At 34.0% G+C, this 20,625-nt stretch overlaps 1 protein-coding gene across 1 annotated transcript in view; it reads left to right on the plus strand.

The window, feature by feature from the left end:
- Positions 1-20,625, plus strand: part of Diaph2 (diaphanous related formin 2) — a 778,808-nt gene that overhangs the window by 337,044 nt on the left and 421,139 nt on the right. The window contains exon 19 of the mRNA XM_038316977.1: positions 261-355. Within this exon, the coding sequence (XP_038172905.1) occupies positions 261-355 (95 nt within the window). The remainder of the gene's footprint in view (positions 1-260; positions 356-20,625) is intronic.

Genomic DNA, 20,625 nt, shown 5'->3' on the forward strand with positions numbered 1-20,625 from the left:
AGAGATCTAAGTAGGATTGTTTTTGTACATATGTGTACTTGTGCTGCAAATGCTATAGGTAATCTTGCCTATATGGATAGTATAGTCCATCAAATAGAAACAAGATATAATTCTGCAAATTAGTCTATTGGTGACAAAATTAATACTTTCCATCTACATATGATTAATTATATATAATTAAATTAATAAATTAATTAAATATATAATGCTTTTAAATTTTGATACTATTCTGTCTCTAATAAAATCCAATTTTATTTTAGCTATATTTCTAGGATCTTACCGCATGCCATATGAGGAGATAAAGAACATTATTTTGGAGGTTAATGAAGACTTGCTCAGTGAGGCCCTAATTCAGGTATATTGAATATTTTTGGTTTTAAAATCATTTTCATAAATATTTTAGATGCATCTCTTACCAATGGTTTTATGAAAAAAAGTTTCTTACTTTGGATAATAGAATCTGAAGTGTTATTACTGAGATGACTCAGTCTTTAACATCCAGGTTGCAGTTCTTTCTTGCCATGCCTAAGATATTGTGCTTTTAAATTTAAAAAATGTGCATTTGTGGATATATCATTCTCTGTACATCACAGAATTGCATACATTTCATCATCATAATGGGTCCATTAAATAGTTTTTTATTACAATATTATGGATGAAAAAGCCGAATATACCAGGTGGTGGTGGCACATGTCTTTAACCCCAGGGCTCGGGAGTCAAAGGCAGGAGGAACTCTGTGAGTACTAGGCCAGCCTGGTTTATGGAGTGGGTGCCAGGACAATCTCCAGAGCTACACAAGAAAGCCTGTATCAAAAAATAAAACAAAATAAAGAAACAAAAAGACAATTTAAACATTGCATATTCTATGGCTCTTTCTCAGGATCCATAGGTAAATGTGGTACACTATTCTTTTGTTGGATACTTGTGCTGTATATTATATCAAACACTTGGTTTTTATCATTTCATTGCATCTTAAAACACCTCATGAAATAAGTGTTATTGATAGTGTTCTCCCTTTACCAAATAAAAATCTAAATTTTAGGTTATTCAGTATTACATCTTGAAGTATTGAATCCAAGCTTCAAAACAATGTCTAAAGGGGCTGCAAATATAGTTCAGTGGTAGGGTGCTTGTCTACCCTAATGCTGTCCTGAGCTCCATTCCCAGTACTGTGTAAACCCATGGTTGCTCATGCCTGTAATCTCTGCACTTAGGAAGCGACCAGAAGAGTAGGGGTTCAAGGCCTGCTTAGTATACATGTGTGAGGCCCTGTTTTAAAGAGAAAGCACGTACAAATTAATTTATTTTATGTAACTATAACAATTTATTTCCCCATACTCCCTGTAAATAATAGAGAACATGTATTAATGACACAAGCAGGTCATATTTATGTGGATGGTTTATGTCTACATCCCAGTTTACCTCATGTATATTTTAAATCTGCACATGCTTATTTATAACATGATTAAGGCTTGATGGGCTTATACTGACTTTTTGCTATCATGATACTCATTTATGTTCAATATGGCACAGTCACGAAAATCCTCTTTTAAAAAAATATTAACAAGGTTTGTTTTATTATTTTTAAGCTCTTGTGGGCAACAAACATGGCCATTGTTCCTTGAGTTGAAATGGGTAGCTCTTTACATTCATTCTGGCACACACATGCTCACACACACACACACACACACACACACACACAAACATGCACATACACACACAGAAAGAGAGAGAGAGAGACGTTTAGTAATAATGATTTAACAAATATATTTTAAAAATAAGAAAATACAAAATAGGTGAAACATAGAAGGAAAAAAATTACCAGTCATATAGATGTTTGAAGAAGAAGGTTTAGCAGCATGTATAGAGGTCTAAAGCACAAAAGGTGAGCCTGGTCAAAATCAACCTTCACAGAGCAGGTAGGAAATTTCTGGAAGCACCAAGCTGCCAAGCACTATTTTAATTAGGTTCATTGTCCCTCACTTTCCCAAAAGGCAAAGTAAGATCTGTGTAACAACTTGAAATGCAGCTATTGAATTTAATGTAGACCAGTTAAACTAGGAAATTTAATAAACATTAAGTTGCTACTATATCAAAACTGTAAGCAGTTCATTCATCCTAACTAGACCAAACTCAAACAATTTTTAAAAAGCAAAAGTGCATTATACATACTATAAAATAATAGAAGCAAAGACCATCCATATTTCTATATACATACTTTGAAACCTAGTTTCATATGGGGATGTGCATAAGTGAGAATTTTCTTTCTTTCTTTTATTCTTAAAAGTACTTAAAACATGATTTTAAAAATAAAAAATTTTAACAGTTATACTGACAAATTTAATTACTTGAGGCTTTACATAGTTGCAATATTTTTTTTCATTTGCCAAGGTATGTAGAGGAAAAGAATTAATGTTGTAATTAACAAAAGTATTGCTACGTTGATTGACTCTCAGACTATGATCATATACCATTACAGTTTTTTCCTTTACATATGAATGATGAAAAAGCTTTCATTATTGAGATATCACAAGTTTACCTGCCTTGCCTTACCATATTTTAAAACAAATTGAATGCTACATTCAAAGAAAAGAAGAGTAGCTAAGCCATATTTAGTTTTGTGTCTTGTTCATTACAACTGTTGTGCAAATAATCCTAGGACAGTTCAGATCAATCAGCACAGGTGCCCCTGGAGGCCAGAGGCATCAGATACTCCCAAGAGTTGTGGATACAGACAGTTCCAAACTACCCTAAGTTTGTTCTGGGAGCCAAACTCATATGCTGTCTGAGAATAGTAGTCAACCACTGACTCATCTCTCAAGCCTCAAACTTCTGTGTTTTCATGGCTTCTATTTGATAAGACTCTGTTGAAAATCCAGATTGCTCATTGTGCATGTAATCCATCATATAAATAAACTGAAAGAAAAAAACATGATCATTTCATTAGATGCTGAAAAAGCATTTGACAAAATTCAACACCCCTTTATGATAAAGGTCTTGGAGAGATTAGGGATACAAGGGTCATTCCTAAATATAATAAAGGCTATTTACAGCAAGCCGACAGCTAACATCAAATTAAACGGAGAGAAACTCAAGGCCATCCCACTAAATTCAGGAACACGACAAGGCTGTCCACTCCATATCTCTTCAATATAGTGCTTGAAGTTCTAGCTATAGCAATAAGACAACATAAGGGGATCAAGGGGATTCTAATTGGAAAGGAAGAAGTTAAACTTTTGTTATTTGCAGATGATATGATAGTGTACATAAGCGACCCCAAAAACTCCACCAAAAAACTCCTACAGCTGATAAACACCTTTAGTAACATGGCAGGATATAAGATCAACTCCAGAAAATCAGTTGCCCTCCTATACACAAAGGATAAGGAAGCAGAGAGGAAAATCAGAGAAGCATCACCTTTCACGATAGCCACAAATAGCATAAAATATCTTGGGTAACTCTAACCAAGTAAGTGAAAGATCTATTTGACAAGAACTTTAAGTCTTTGAAGAAAGAAATTGAAGAGGATACCAGAAAATAGAAGGATCTCCCTTGCTCTTGGATTGGGAGGATCAACATAGTAGAGAAACTTTTTTCATTGCCTATCATAGTCAATACAAATTGATTCTATCATTTTTACATAATAAAAATTAGCCTATATTTAAGATGTGTCATATGTCTGGAAATATTCTGTTAAGGAAGGATGCTCCTCATGTGAAAATCTACACTCTTGTGGCTCGCATAAAAGATTACTTTCCTCATGCAGAAAAGACTAGCTTCACTATGACCTCTTTCTCACTCACAAACTAGATATGTTTGCTTCAATGATGCAAAAGTAGCATCAATTTGCCATTCATATGAGATGTTTACCATTTATGTCTATTTACGATGTAACACATCGATAATGCACAGCATTAAATATGTATCATCAGATTAACTTTGTTGTAAGTTCTATTTGATTACAGTGCTAAACTCCATCTGTGCATAATCACAGTTTGATGTACATGATCATGGTTTTCTCCTCATAGCAACAACAGAAAAAAAAGGACAAATCATTTCTGAAGAACTGGTATTAACATTGATGTTACATCTCCTAGAATGGATCAATAAACTCTTCCTTACTAGACAGCTAGAAGACTGTACTTATTTGACAGGATAAATTCCCTACTTAAAAAAAAACTAGTTTTATTTAGTCAACATGATAAAGTTCAAATGTTAAAGTTACAAACAAAATACTAATCCTTCATATTTCCATATTTCCCTTATATTTCCATATATCAAGATTTAAAATAGATATTGAAATCACTGTGTACTAGAAACTGAAATGTTTTACAATGCTTGATATAACATATAGAATCACTTCAGGATATTCTATATTTTCAGATTGTTGAGCTGCATTTATTACATATAATTAGTCTCTTTTGAGTAATGTGTAATAGATTTAGGTGGTTCATAGCACCACTATTCCAGTATTGAAAACCTAGTTTAGTATAATTTAACTTGATCTTTTAAGACAAGAAAAAAAGAAAAAACACATGGGGACACACACACACACACACACACTCACACACACAACTAGTCTTAAATAAGCTATATGTCATTAAAATAATGTGTGTTAGACAAAGATACAGAACTGACAAAAATGAAATTAACAATTTAATTTTTAGAGAAAAAATTAAAGTATGCTTTACTTGAAATGACTAGTGCTTGAGAATAATTCTTTTTTATTATTTTTAGAACAATGCTATTTTAAAAACCAATCCCATTTCCTTCTCCCTCCTATCCTTCCACTCTCCCTAGCTTCTCCTCACCCACCAATTTCCACTCCTCAGAGAGGGTTAGTCCTCCCATGATGAGTCAGCAAAGTCTGTCATATCACCTGAGTCAAAACCAAGGCCATCCCCTCTGTATCTAGACTGAGTAACTCTCCATTGGGAATGGGCTGGAGTTCATGCACTAGGATAAATACTGGTTCCACTGCTAGTAGCCCCACAAACTGCCCAAGACACACAATTGTCACCCACATTCAGAGGACCTAGTTTGGTCTTATGCAGGTTCCCCAGCTGTCAGTCTAGAGTCAGTGAACTCCCTCTTGCTCTCGTCTTCTGTTTCTGTGGATTACCGCATCATGGTCTTGGCTCCATTGCTCGTATTATTGCTCCTCACTCTCTATGACTGAATGCTAGGAGTTTGGCCCAGTGCTTAGCTATGGAAGTCTACGTCTACTTCCACAGTTGCTGGATAAAGGTTCTATGATAAGAATTAAGGTGGTCATCAATGTGATTACGGGGGAGGGCAGTTAATGTACCCTCTTTGCTATTGTTTAGTGTCTTAACTGGGGTCATCCTTGGCGATTACTGGGAATTTCCCCAGTGCCTGTTTTCTCACTAATCCCATAATGGTTCACTTCATCAGGGTATCTCTTTCTTTGCTCTCCCTCTCTGTACTTCACCCAACTTGACCTTCCCAACCTCTTATCTTCTCCTTCTTAATTGCTGGAAAAATATGTTGACAGAGAAATTGTGCTTATATTTGCCAGGCATATGTGAGAGTAGAAGGTAGCATACGGTGCTGAAAAGTTTTCAAAGAGATGTTAGTTCAGTGCAATTGGAAAGGATTCAGCAGGTTATGAACATGGAAGTGTAGAATAATTTATCTTTCTTTTATTGTAGTTCTTATTCATATTTTGTGTTTCATTTAACTAAAAATGTAAACAATAGACCAAAATAGTAATAATAATATTTATTACTGACAGTAATAGAAGTAATAAGTGTTTCCTTTTCATGTTCCATTCATGGCAGATATCAAGAAACATTGTTTATACTCCTAACTATTTATAAAGTACTTATTAGGATTGCCACTAGATCTTGCTTTTTAATGTTTTAATCAAGAAACACATTTATTATTATACAGTATTTGCTTTGGTAAATATGTTACCAACTCTTTTAATATATTTGGTTTCATTTATAATAATATATATTTGATTTTATTTTTAGAACTGACCCCAAAATTTCAAAAAAAAAGTCCATGGGATAGCCATGAAGGCCAGAACCCAATAGCTATGCTCCCAGAGTTGCTGTGGTTAAGGTAGTTTCCTAGAACAAATTTACCTTGAACTAGACTTTGAAATATTAATAGGAATTAATAAGGGATTATTGAGAGTGAATAGTGGGCAGATACTTGACAAATATAAAAGACAGTATCTTTGATTATTCATATAAATTTCTGAATTAAGAGAGGATAGTGATGAGCAAGCATGTGAAAGATGATTAGTACATTGCTTGGGGTCCTATTTTACAAATGAGAGTGCATGGTCTAATGACTGATTGTCTGCCTACCCCTCTCGCCACCATTTTGTATCTGTATCTCTGTATTTCTCAGATACACTTTATTTGGACATTTAGTTGTCTAAGTGCAAGAATTTTAATGTCATGTATATGCCACAGGCCTCACTGTTCCTTACCTCCATAATTTTGACTTATTCCTAGATAGTGTATACATTAAAATTCTTGTCTCCTGATAAACTATTGAATTTGGGCAACAGCAAATTTTATATTTAGGAAATTTAATGCAGCTATAGTATATACCAAGTGGTTTTCTGTTAATAGACTAAATAGGCAAATGCAAAATACTGTTTAAAGTACAAAATAAGCAAAACCCTGAACTATAAAGACATCAGTTGGGTGGCAGGTAGATAACTTTGTTTTAAAATATATATTCATTTTTTTCTCATTTTTTTTATTAAAGATTTCCATCTCCTTCCCTCCTCCTCCCCCTTCCCTCCCCTCCCTTCCACCCATACCCCCACTCCGCCCCTCTCCAAGCCAAAGAGCCATCAGGGTTCCCTTTACTATGTTAAGTCCAAGGTCCTCCCAGCTCCCCCTAAGTCCAGGAAGGTGAGCAACCAAACTGACAAGACTCACAGTGAGCCCGTGTATATATTCATATATATATATATATATATATATATATATATATATATATATATATATATATTCATTGAAATGTTTTGGCTACAAAATGGTTGTACTACTTGGGGATTAAAGAAAAGAAATAAACTAGCAAGTAAAAAAATCCAGGACATAATAGAAAGAATTACAGGTAGTAGTACACTAAAATATTTTTCTTGGATAGAGTAAAGAAAACAATATCAGTGGGTCATTTGCAAAGCACTGATACTTAAAGTATGAGAACTTGTAGTGATGAGCTGCAGCGGGCTGTATTCCAGCCCGGCTCCCAGCCGCCTGATTAGCTTATGCCCCGAAATAACAACACACAAACTGTATTCATTTAAACACTGCCTAGCCCATTAGTTTCAGCCTCTTACTCACATCTTGATTAACCCATATTTAATAATCTGTGTAGCACCACGAAGTGATGCCTTACCGGGAAGATTCTAGCATATGCCCATCTTGGGCCTGAGCTCCATCGCCTGGCTCAGAGAGGAGAGGCATGGCAATTGCCTGAGGCATCTGCCTCACTTCCCTCTTCCCAGAATTCTGTTCTGTCTACTCCACCCACCTATGTTCTAACCTATGAGGCCAAGCAGTTTTCTTTATTAATTAACCAATGAAATCATCAGATAGATAGAAGACACACCTACATCAAGAAATATTGAAATTCTTGATATTTCTAGTGAAAGAAAGGTGATGACAAATAGAAAATCAGGTATTCATTTCTGTACACCGTATATATTGACTGGGGTTTCTGTCCACCAGGTCCCACATCCGTTTAGTCCCAAATATACACACAGAGGCCTACATTAATTTGATTGGTCTATTAGATCAGGCTTCTTATTAAATCTTATCATTCATATTAGCCCATAATTTTTGCCTGTGTTAGCTACATGCTTTCTTGGTACCTTTTTCAGTGAGGCAGTCTCATCTTGCTTCCTCTGCAGCTGGGTGATGACTGCAGACTGAGCTTTCTTCTTCCCTGAATTCTCCTGTTCTCATTTCCCTGCCTCCACTTCCTGTCTTGTTGCCCCACCTATACTTCCTGCCTGGCTACTAGCCAATCAGCATTTTATTAAAATACAATTGACAAGGTACAGACCATTGTCCCACAGCACATCTATGGTGAGGCAATGGGTGGTGATAATGAAATCAGAATAAAAGAGATATGCACATCAAGTCAGGATAGATTACAATACAGATACCATCAAGCTGTAAGGAGTGATGAAGTGACCGAGATTAGGGGAAAAATACCATTTGGATACATTTTTAACTGATGCATATAAACACAAAATAGTTTAGATTATTAGAGTACCATATAATTTTTGCCTTATATCCATATATGTGGATATTATATATACTGTCTGATATAACATATATATGTGTGTGTGTGTGTGTGTGTGTGTGTGTGTGTGTGTGTGTCTGTGTGTGAAGTTAATATCAGACTAGACTCTTTAACCATTTATCATGGGATTATAATAAAAACTTCTTAAATTTATCCTTGTCACTCTTAACAGTACATTAATGTCACCTACAGTCACTTTATTGTATAGAGCTTCTTTTAGTATCCACCATTGCAGTTACAGCTAGTAGTCCTCATTTTATATTTCTTAAAATATGCTGAACTCTACACTGGACCCCTGTACTTTTTAAGCAGATGTTATATTTATTTATAGTATCTGCCCCCTGCCACCCTTCATTTGAGAACTTAGTGCATTTCTGCAGAGGATGGAACATTCTGGGGTTTCATTTCTTGCTGTTTCATCATTACTTCTTTTTCTCTGACTTTTCCTTCGTCCATTCTTTATGTAGTAGAAGGCTAAAATAGGTACCAGTAATACCTCAGATAAAATGTAGCTCTGTATTACCTCCTTCATATCGGGAAATTCGTGCACAGGAATATTTCTGCTTGTACCTTACTTTTTAGTTCCCTGTATTTCTGCCTGCATTATGGTTCTGAAGCACAGTTGAATATCGAATAGTGTAGTGCATGCAAGATCAAGACATAAAACCTACAGCTTCCCACATGATTATGTTTTCTCAAATGTGATTTTTACATCTCAAAACATATTACATGATCCATATAACTCATTCTTGAATACTGACAAAATGATTAGATAGAAGCAAAGGTCATTCAATCTATCCCTTGAATTCCAGGCAGTGCTACACCTAAGTCATCAAAGATAAATGGGTATCTATTGATTCTGCAAGAAAAAAGATTCTTCAGCTTCCCTCAATTAACCAGTTGTAGTGTATAATTATTCTTATAGTCAGGAAGTTCATGCATGTGTAATAGTTGAACTCGTTTTTGTCTCTTCAATCCATCTTTGTAACCATTGATCTATTTATGTGCCTATCGACCATCTGTATTATATGCAGGCTTGTGAGTCTGCATGTGTTTGTGCACTTTACAAGAGTTGATGGCTTTAGAAGACTATAGGTATATCAATTAAGGCTATAAAAGCATTAGTATTGTAGAATTTTATAACACTTTTTCTCCTTGCTAACATCTTGTATTTTCCAAGTTTATTTTCATAATTCTTTAGGGAAATTGAACCATTAGCAATGACAAGAACGATCTTGACATTTCTTTCTTATTTCTCAATATAGAGAAATAAGTATTTCATGATGTTTTTACAGTCTGCAAATATTTTTATCCATGAGCTGCTATTGTTTTTTTTCATCTTTTGCTTCTAACTTTTTTTCAGATGGAATTTTAAAAAAATGTATTCTCTTGTCTGTTTTGACAGTAGTTTTGTTTTTGAGCATTGTGTACTAATTTCAGTCTATTGTGAAGCTGAATCTAATCCAAACAATATTTTGTCTGCTCATTGTCATTTTCTGGTTGATTTGTAAAGAATAACCAGTTTTTCATTTATTACTACTACTGGTTGTATTCTTATTTGCAAGGGAAAAAAGGTAGCTTTAAACAATTAATCTTTTCTCATATCAATTAGAAAAAAAACCTATTTTTAATTGGGAAAATTGAGTTATTTACAATTAGAATGAAAACTGGATTTTGTTCAAAGTTGTGCACAATATTATCTCATAAATCTTTGTTTTTCCTTTTTTTGTACACTTCTAGCTACAGCAAAAGCTTTAGAAAATTTTAGTAGCTTTATACTATTGGTCTATGGATCCTGTTGTACTGAGGGGGTGATCAGAGTAGAGCAGATGTTCTTCTGTTGCAGTTCTATAGCTATGAAAGTGTCTGCCTCTTTTAACATGAACTTCTAGGACCCTGCAGCTAAGAAATGAAAAGCGAAACTATAGTACTGTTCTACATTAATCTGAAACTATGGGAATACTTCTCTCCCCCAAACAATAATCTTTTAATTTAAGAAATTTAATTGAGCAGATAGCACAGTTACTAACATTCTCCATGGGAAAAATCAAAAGTTATAGACAAATGAGCTTTTCCCACTATCTTTTGATTCATTTTTAAAGTTTGTAAGTGGTTGAAATATAAAGATGTTTGGTTAGCCAAGTATTTACTAAATCATAACACTTTGTAATTTATTACATTCTAGAAGCACTTTTTGTTATGTTCTAGGGATGACAGTCAGAAATTTTCTATAACTCAGAACTAAGTCTTCACATAGCACAGACTTTTTTCAAGGTTATGTAGTTGTATCTTCACTGCAGAGTAGAATTTACCTAACCATCACATCTATTAAAGACATTTGATTCTTGAATTAGATTTTATCCCAAAATAGTATAAACATACTACATCATACTATATCATAGTATATGATATACTTAACATAACCATATGTTAATTAATCTTTTTAAATATTATAGATGTGCTGTCAAGGAAAATTCAAAAGAAGTCTTTGGTTTGACATATTGATTCTTTTATATATATATATATACAATTTTATAGATCCATAACAAAATTAATCTTATAACCCCAGTAGCACAGACACTGAGAGCAACAATTAATAAATGCATCCTCCTGAAACTGAGAAGCTTCCGTAAGGCAAAGGATATGGTCAATAGACAAAACGGCAGCCTACAGAATGTGAAAAATCTTCACTAACTCCACATCTAACAGAAGGCTGTTCTCCAAAGTATACCAAGAATTCAAGAAACTAGACAACAAGATACCAAATAATCCAATTTAAAAATGGGGGTACAGATCTAAACAAAATCTTCAACAGAGGAATCTCGACTGGTCAAATGACACTTAAGAAATTGCTCAACATCTATTTAAAAGTGTTTTGTTAGTGAACACACATAAGGCATATTCCTTACCTTGGACTGTGACGTTTTGAACAGTGGATTCAAGATTCTATCTTCTAGATGCTAGTAGTACTCACTGCCACTTGTGACTTTAGTTTTTTCCAATGCATATAGGGTATGAGAATTTGCCTTTAGTTATAGACCATTGTTTTAAGATTTCCTTTTACAGGTGATGATGCATGTCTATAATCCCAGTACTCAGGAGGCAGAGGTAGGCGGACCTCTGTGAGGACATACTGGTCTACAAGAGCTAATTCCAGGACAACTAGGGCTATGACACAGAGAAACCCTGTTACAAAAAAACAAAACAAAATAAAAAAAAAACTAAAAAGGTTTGCTTTTGCATTTGATAGAAAATTAGTAAACTTTCAGAATTTCATGTTTCCAATTATTTGCTTTTTTCTTAGTTTATTACAAACCTGATAGCACTGGCTTTGTACATTTGATTAATATTTATCAAAATCAAAGCCATAACTTTAAGAAATCTACTTTTCTTTCTGACAAAATGCATTCTCACTAAGTTGCAAATAGCCCTGGTCAGGCATTGTTTAAATTAAAAGCAGCAAGTATTCCGTTGTAAATGCATCTAATAATATTACTATGAGTTGACTTTTTTCCTTTTTCACAGAGTAACATATTTGTGTGCTTTGTATCCACAATTTAATAATGTTAACATGTTAAATTTATGGGATTTGGCATTAGAATATTATAGGGAAGTTAGATGCTATCACACAATTAGTCTAGGATCAGAACTTAGTTCTGTGAATTTTTAAAACACCATTTTTTACTTATCTTTCCCCCTACTGTGGTATGTAGGTGAGTGACTGATTTACTTGCTTTTACTGTTGGAAAGGAATAATATGTATCTACTAAAGTTTTCCCATCTAAACACTTGTACAATGTCTCTCATTGGAAACCAGAGTTGACCTTTAATTATATTTTATAATATTATATTTTATAATATCTTATTCAACACATGGTATGTGAATTAATTGATATATAGCATTCCTTGTGCTCTATAATAAATATGTAGCTAGCTAACAAAGAATAAATACCTATGATTACTAAATACAATAAAAGAAACATTGAATTCTATTTCTGCATTAATAACTAGCAATTTAGTAAATTGAAAGTATTGTTCTGCTATTAACATGACCATTGTTTACTTCACTGTATATGAAGGATTCATAGTGACAGATTCCTTTAAGGAAATATACCCATTTTGTTTCATGAGAAAGTTAAGAGTAAATATTTTAGTATTCACTTTATGTTTTCTACAATGCATATAACATAATAGAATTGAAAATAACTTGCTTCAAAAGAAAAGCAAATATGTTCATTTCTCTTTCCTGAGTACTATCTTAAAGTTTCTGTTGCCTGATGAAATATCATAAGCAAAAGGGAGTTGGGAAGGAAAGGGTTTGTTTTCTTTAGAGTCCCATATCACCATTCATCACTGCAGACTGGGCAGAAAACCAGAGGAGATGATGCAGAGGCCATGGATGGGTAGTGCTTAATGGCTTGCTCCCCATGGCTTTCTCAGCCTGCTTTCATATAGAACCTAGGACCACCAGCCCAGGAACAGCCCAACCCACAATTTGTTGGGCTCTCCCATATTATTACTAATTGAATGTATTACAGGCTTGCCTACTGCCTGAACTTTCTAAAGAGTTTTTTTTTTTTTAATTTAAATATATTTGGTAATGTTCCTTTCCCTCTCCAAAGTCATTCCGGATTTTCTCCCCCTACTAAGACAACTTTATGTTCTTTCTCAAAAACAAACAAACAAAAAACTAATACAACAGCAATAACCCCCAAACCAAGGAAAGAAAAATAAAAATACTCAGAAAGGAAAAAAAAAACAAGCAAACATCAATAGCATCAACAAAAACCCACCAAACAATAACCAAATAAAAGCAAACATAGAACTGTGGAATACATTGTATTTTGACCAGCTACTCTTGAGCATGAGATTTGCCTTGCAGTGGTTGATATATATACACAGTTGTTAACCTTTAATCTGGTAGCTAAACCAATTAACCAATTAAGTTGTTAACCTTTAATCTGGTGGCTAAATTTTCATGCATTCATTTAGTCATTCAGTTTTAAATATTAAAAAGTAAAATGTCATAAGATTCTATCACATTGAAGTTGTACAAAAAAGAATCAGAAAGAAAAAAGCCCAAGAGAAGGTAGAAGGTACAAGAATCAGAGACCCACTCATTCACACACTAAGAAATCCCATAAAATCATTAACCTGGAAGCTATAATTGCAGAGGGCCTGGCTGTGTTTATTCTTTATCTGCTTGTTTCATCTATGTCATTATTAACTATTTAGAATGTTTTTTTGAAAATGATCCTTGTTAAGATTGCTGACAATTGGACTTTACTTAATATCCTTATTTGTTTTGTTGATTCTTTTTAGTTTCTTTAGAATCAATGAGAGTAATAGTTCTGTGCAATTCTTTTATATTAATTGTGATAATATCATTTTATATGGCAGAATTAGATATCCTGAGACTGTTAGATGGACCTTTTCTACTAGATTATGCTAGAGAGATGAGAATTCCATGCTAGACTTAACTGTCTATATCTAATATTTTTTCCTCAGAGATCTCTAAAATAGTAAATCACCAAATTTTGTTTATTTAATAATCTATGGTAATATTAAGATATCAAACAGTATTGTGTCTATAGACACATAGACAGTGTATTTGTTAGTTGTCTCATTACCACGTACAACACACATACAAAGAGCAGACCAAAGCTACTTAAGGAAGAAAAGCTTTTATTTGGGGTAGTATTTTGAGGAAAAGTCCATGATGATTTGGAAGGCATTACAATAAAAAAGCGTGAGGCATCTGGTCACATTGTGTTCACATTCAATAATCAGAACGGGATGTATGCATCTGCTCATTTAACTTTCTCTTTTTGTCTAGGAAGCAGGCTCAGAGAATGGTACTGCTCAGATTTAGGGTTGGTGTACCCACACTAGTTAAGCAAAAAAGAGCATCATTTACATAGTATACATAGTGCTTTGTTTCTTCAGGGATGATAGATCTTGTCCAGTTAACAAGTTACTATTAGTCATTACAGGTGTTGATTTCTCTGAATGTTCCCATGCCGGAGGTTTGTCGTCATATGCACAGTTGTCTAGTATTTTGGAATCCTATTTTGGAGTGGTTACTTTTGGTCTTCATTGGCCTAGTGACATACACATTTGTTTGCAAAACTAAAATCATTGGGTACAGCCATTAATTGTGGTATCTATAAAGTTTAAATAAAAGCATAACTACTCTAGATGAAGGGATTATCAGTTGCTGATGAGAAATTACGGTTTGACAAGCAGTAATTATTTGATTGCTAAACTAATGGAAAACATTTGAAGCAGTATATAGTATGAGATTAAACAGTATACATGCAATATGAATTGCTCATCCTCTTTGCACAGGAGCAGTCACAGTTACATAGGAGATTTGAGTATTTTTTCAAATAGGATTTGGGGAAATTTGCCAGGCCTCTTCCTTAGAGCCCAAACATGATTTCTCTTCTCTGATATTATGCTAAGGCATTCTCACAAGTGGTGCTGTGTCAGTTGTGGAGAAGAGGACAGACTTTCATGGGAATGACAAAGAAACTACTTAACCAATATAAAACTAGTCATGGCTAAAAAATATATTTGTATACTCTGTTGTATATGTAACAGTCTTTCTACGTGGAACTTGCTATTGGCATATATTTCAAATCATCTGTACATGCCATCTATCATTATTGTTTTGCATTTATTGGTAGAGTGTTGGAAGAGTTAGACATATAAATATTTATAAATATGAGCACATATTGGTAGTTGAAAAGTCAATCCTATTTTGAAGATTGCAGAAAAGACTGTTATTGTTTTTCTATCTGTTAGAAAATCAGTGCTTCTAGCCAAATATAATTTTTATGCATTGTTTTCATAGATAATTTGAATATTGCGTTGAGGTGGAAATATTTCAAGCAATACAAAATTGGACTTTTTTGCAACACTTTTTCGATTTATGTTTGACTAGCTCCCCTTTATTCATCATGTACCTAAATGGCCACGAATATGACCTGTTTAAAATAATGTGATTATTTTTTTATTCTTTTAAATGTCATTGATTTTTCCATGTGAATATGTGTGAAATATTTCCTGAGTATACAAAAAGTTGACAGTTATTTTCTGAATCAACTACCATCACAAGATTAGACTTGAAGTAGTTTGGTATATGCATTTGTGATTGTTGTTTAGAGGGAAAACAAACTGAAAAGTGAGTATAGACCTTGCAAATGTGAAGGGTATTATCTAAACAGTGGTGGTCAGTAGAAAAATATTGCTGAATGGCTCATCTAAAGTAATCTATACTACATTGGATCTTGTTGATAGTAAACTAAATTCTACCATGAAGTTTTAAGACAACAATATAAATGACGACAAAGTTTTCAGAAAAGTTTAAAGACCAAAATTTGTATTGAAATTCACAAAATATTCATTTAGGATACTTCTCTAATACTATACTATATGTATATGTTTCAGAGTATAGCACACAACAATGTCCACATTACCAGTTCTTATGAAGTGTGTTATTATCCTTCTTCTCCAGAAGAAAACATGACTCTGGAACTGACACTCATCATCCTATTCTTTCTTTATGATTTTGCCACATATGAATGTGTAACTATAGTAACTACTTAGCTTTTTTCCCCTTTCCAATTGTTCCATAAAAGGTAAAGTACAACAAATATATTAAACATATTTTTCCATTTTGAAGGTTTTCATTTATCCCTGTGTAGTATTATTTTCTACCACATATGTGTACTTATTTTAGTCAGTGAACATTTTAGTTGTTCATTTTAGTTGCTAGTTTTATTATTATTATTATAAATACTGATAGTATAATACTGTTTCCTTAAATATTTGTATATATACTGTTTGTCTAAATCTTGAAAAACTTCTCTAGATCTGATGATTTCATCTTGTATCACCTCACACATGTTGTAAGTATATAATTTCTACTTTTAACTAAAACTATTGACTCAAACTTTTTGGTAGGGCCCTTTTGTCTGTGTTTTGGCCTTCCTACAATTTGTTTTCACACACTATAAAGTATTAGTATTGTCACTAGGGTTTCAGAATAGACAGTTTGTGAACTATATGTATCTTCAGAATGTCTCAATTGTAGGAGATTGTTTCCTGAAATGGTGTGCCAATATTTCCTATTTATAGCATATGGGAATTCACATGGCTATAAACTACTAGTATTTCTGTGTGTAGGCTTGTTGCTTGTTTTTTTTGTTTTTTGTTTGTTTGTTTGTTTTGATGTTTTTTTGTTAATTTGTTTACTGTTTATTCAGCCCTGGGAGTTGACACCAGAGCTTCAATCATTCAAACTCCAATTGGGGATGAAGTGATAACCATTGTTTTAAAAACTTAGAAGCTGTGTTTGTAACCAGTCTTGGTGAAAGAAAAATCCCATTAGAGATAAAAGGGTAGGAGTGAATTCAAATGTGTAGAGTTCTGTCTTAGGGATTTCATTCCTTGAAGAGACACCATGATCATGGCAACTCTTATAAAGAAAACATTTAATTGAGGGGCTCATTTACAGGTTCAGAAGTTTAGTCCCTTGTGACCATAAAGGGCAGCATGGAAGTTTCCAGGCCTAAGTGTTGCTGGAGAAATAGCCTAATGTCCTACATTTTGCAGATAATAGGAATTCGACTCCTGTCACACTCAGAATCTTGAGAAAAAGGCTCAAATTGAAACTGCCCCTAATGTGACACACTTCCGCCAACAAGACCACACCTACTCCAACAAGGCCACACCTCTTAATAGTGCCACTCCCTTTGGGGTCCATTTTCTTTGAAACCACCACAATTTCTTTATATTTGTTCGATTTGTTCAATTTTGTTCTGTAACTATAAGAGTTGCACAGATATTGGGTATGTCTGATCAAAAGGAAAGATTTGCCACATCACTACCTGAGAAGAATTATATTTTATATCTCTTAGAAAATACACTGCTTTATGCTGGTTGCAGATTCACAGAAGCATACATTTCTCTTTGAAACTTGTAATCCTCCAGTAGCACATATCTAAAGAGTAATGTGGCGATTACATAGAAGGCAAACAATATTATGGGTAAAAGACATATTTTAAACAAAATTTAAGGACAGTACCAGGCTTTTATATTGTTTAAAAGAAAACATTTGTGTTTTCATTTATCTCTAAGAACAAAGAACAAGAACCCATGAATATGACATAAAAGCCTTAAATATGCTTCATTAGGGTTTATATTCCATCAAGAAACACCATGAGCAAAAAGCAAGTTGTGGAAAAAGGGTTAATTTGGCTTGCACTTCCACATCACTGTTCATCATCAAAGAAAGTCAGGACAGAAATCCAAGTTAGGGCTGGAACCTGAAGTAAGGAATTGATGCTGACATCATGGAAGGGTGCTGCTTACTGGCTTGATCCTCATGTCATGCCCAGCCTGCTTTCTTATGGAACCTAGGATGACCAGCCCAGGGATAGCACCACTCACAATGGGCTGTGGTCTCTCCATCAATCACTTATAAAGAAAATGCCTTACAAGCCTGCCCACCACCTGGTTTTATGTCAGTACTTTCTTAATTGAGGCTTCTTTCCAGATGATTGTAGATTGTGTCAAGTTGATATAAAACTATCCAGAACATTTACACACATGCATACACAACTATTTAAGCTATATGATTAAGTTTTGAAAAAAATGCCTTAATAACATATAATGATTAGGGGATTAAATTTTCTATTCAACTAAATAGAGAAAGTTGTGTTAAAATTGAAGAGAGTTAAACAAGTGTTTGATAAAAACATCCTTGTCTTCATTAATAAGTGTGTGTATTTGCCAATAGAATTTAAAACAATTTCAGTATCCTTTCATTTATCCATCTGTATTTGGATAGAAAATGGTGCAGTAATACATTTTTAAAAGAAATATTATCCCTATTCTAGTTATGTGGTAAATTATAGACTTAATCAGAGTGAACTTAACTCAGTTCTCTATTACTAAAATGACTTAATGAGATATAAGACAAAAAAAGGTTATGTTTTGTCAAGAAAGAAAGGGCAGTATGGTTCAATACCTTTACTTAAGTAACCTTTACATGTGCAATTAACATTTAAAAGAAATAAAGTTTTGGAAGCCTTATAGAGTAATTGCATAAATGTAAAAAGTAGTTAGAAGCCTGTGGTCTGTTAGGAGAAATTTCTTTAAATAACACTGACAGTTATCAGAAAGTGAATTCATGATGCATAAAAGATGAGGGGAAAACCTCCTCATTTGGTGGCATACTTACTTCTTTCTTTTTTGTTGTTTTCTTAGTAAACTTCAACTCACTGACATTTGCTGGAATAAAATTTTCATACTCACCCAAAATTGATCTTTCAAACACAAATTTTGAAATAGTTGAGGGAGAAAAAAAAAACATGCTATTAAGCAGCAGCAGGAGAGAGAAATAGAATGGATCATGCCTTTAAACTTATAGATCATTTATCTATCACTCAGTAATTTGTCAGAATCTATTGCATTTAAGGCTTGTTGTTGTTTTTGTTTTGATTCCAGTTTATACTACTATGACTATCTTTCCCGAATGTGGCACATGTAGTGGGTATGTGTACTATTAACCTATCTTTGCAATTTATTTACAAACCAGAAGTAGTTGTGATGTGAATGAAACACTAAATTCAAGAGATATTTTAATTTTTTTCAAGTGAAGAGTCCTTAGATAATATGAATTTTGCAATAGCAGTCTGATCTGATCTCTTGGAGTCAACCTCTAGTTAACTGATGATTGCTCCTGGCCACTATCATAGAACTCCTTTTCAGAAACTTCTCCTATATTGAGCATTCCTAGGCACCTCTTCAAACATTGGGCACATTATCCAAATGAATTTTGCCATTTCCATGTAGCAGCTGAGAGTGAGTTTTCCCATTTCCTGGGTAAAACTCCTGTAGGAGTAATTGCATAGAGAGAAGAAGAGCTCACCTCTTGATACACAGAAACTTTCTAAGAGCCAAGAGTGTATGTTTTATAGAAAATCATTGTTGGGGCAGCTGGCCCAATCCCTGCGTTTAGGGGCGTGGCTGCTCCAGCGGGGTAGCCATGCCCCTTAAATAGGATTGGGGAGCCAGAAGGTCCCCCGTTTGTTTGTCCCGCGCTCACTCCGCTGGACCCTTGGTTTTGTAAGTTTTTTTATCTCTCTTTGTATTAAAATTAAATAATTATAAAAGGACTATTTTTTTGTATATTGATATATTAAACATTATATGAGAGTATGATACCACCTCTGTTTGAAACAATTGTTATATAGACATTGTTTACTATATTGCAATGTACATCTCTACCTCTGATATTATTTATGTAATGACATTGTTTACCATATTGCACTGTACATTTCTACCTCAGATATTATTTATGTAAGGACCCTATTTACATTTTGGAAATCATTGTCTTCATTTTTTTTGCACAGTTATCTATTCTATTAGTCTTACAGTTACATAAGTGTTGAGAATTATATGTTGGTCATATTTATATTTAGGACAATCAGGTTTTTTAGACACATAGAGGTTGTATTTAGTATAGATAGCATAATCTTCAACCTCTTTAAAGAACTGTAGAACATGGCCTTTAATCTAACCTACAGTTTTGTATTTATGAGACACAATCACTCCTGGCAACAATGCTCTACTCCCGAGAGAACGTTGAGCACCAAAGACACTCCACTGGGAGTTTGTCTTCTACTTGGCAGAACTGGCCTTGGGGCAAAGAAAAGCCCATACCTCCATTACTGACTAAAGTACAAAATATCCATAAGTGGATAAAACAAAATTGTCTTATCTTGCCAAGACAGGATAGGATAGTTCTACTAAAGGTTCCTTGCCATTGTATAATGGTATGTCAGGTTTTTTCAGGCCTCAGCCAAAGTTGGTTGCCTCAACATTGCTATCAAGACTTCGTGTGGTTGCCCAGGTAGTCAATTGTCTCTGTCTTCTGTTGCACATTTTGGAAGTTTCTCGTTTGTGCTTCCTGGTTGCTTTGGTAATTTTACTCTCCTTCTCAGATCTTTGATGGGGTTAAAGATTAGATAATGGTAGCTACCTTCTAGATTATTTAGACTTCTCAAAGTAGAGTGATTAAAAAAATTCTTCGTTATATACTTCTCGCCTGATATTGTTTACTTTTTGTAATTTTATATGATCAGTTCCCATTGTATATAGTTGTATTTGGTTTCTAAATCTGTCTTATTTAGACAAAAAAGGGGAGATGTTGGGGCAGCTGGCCCAATCCCTGCGTTCAGGGGCGTGGCTGCTCCAGCGGGGTAGCCATGCCCCTTAAATAGGATTGGGGAGCCAGAAGGTCCCCCGTTCGTTTGC

The sequence above is a fragment of the Arvicola amphibius genome, chromosome X, assembly GCF_903992535.2.
Source record: "Arvicola amphibius chromosome X, mArvAmp1.2, whole genome shotgun sequence".
Taxonomy (NCBI): Eukaryota; Metazoa; Chordata; class Mammalia; order Rodentia; family Cricetidae; genus Arvicola; species Arvicola amphibius.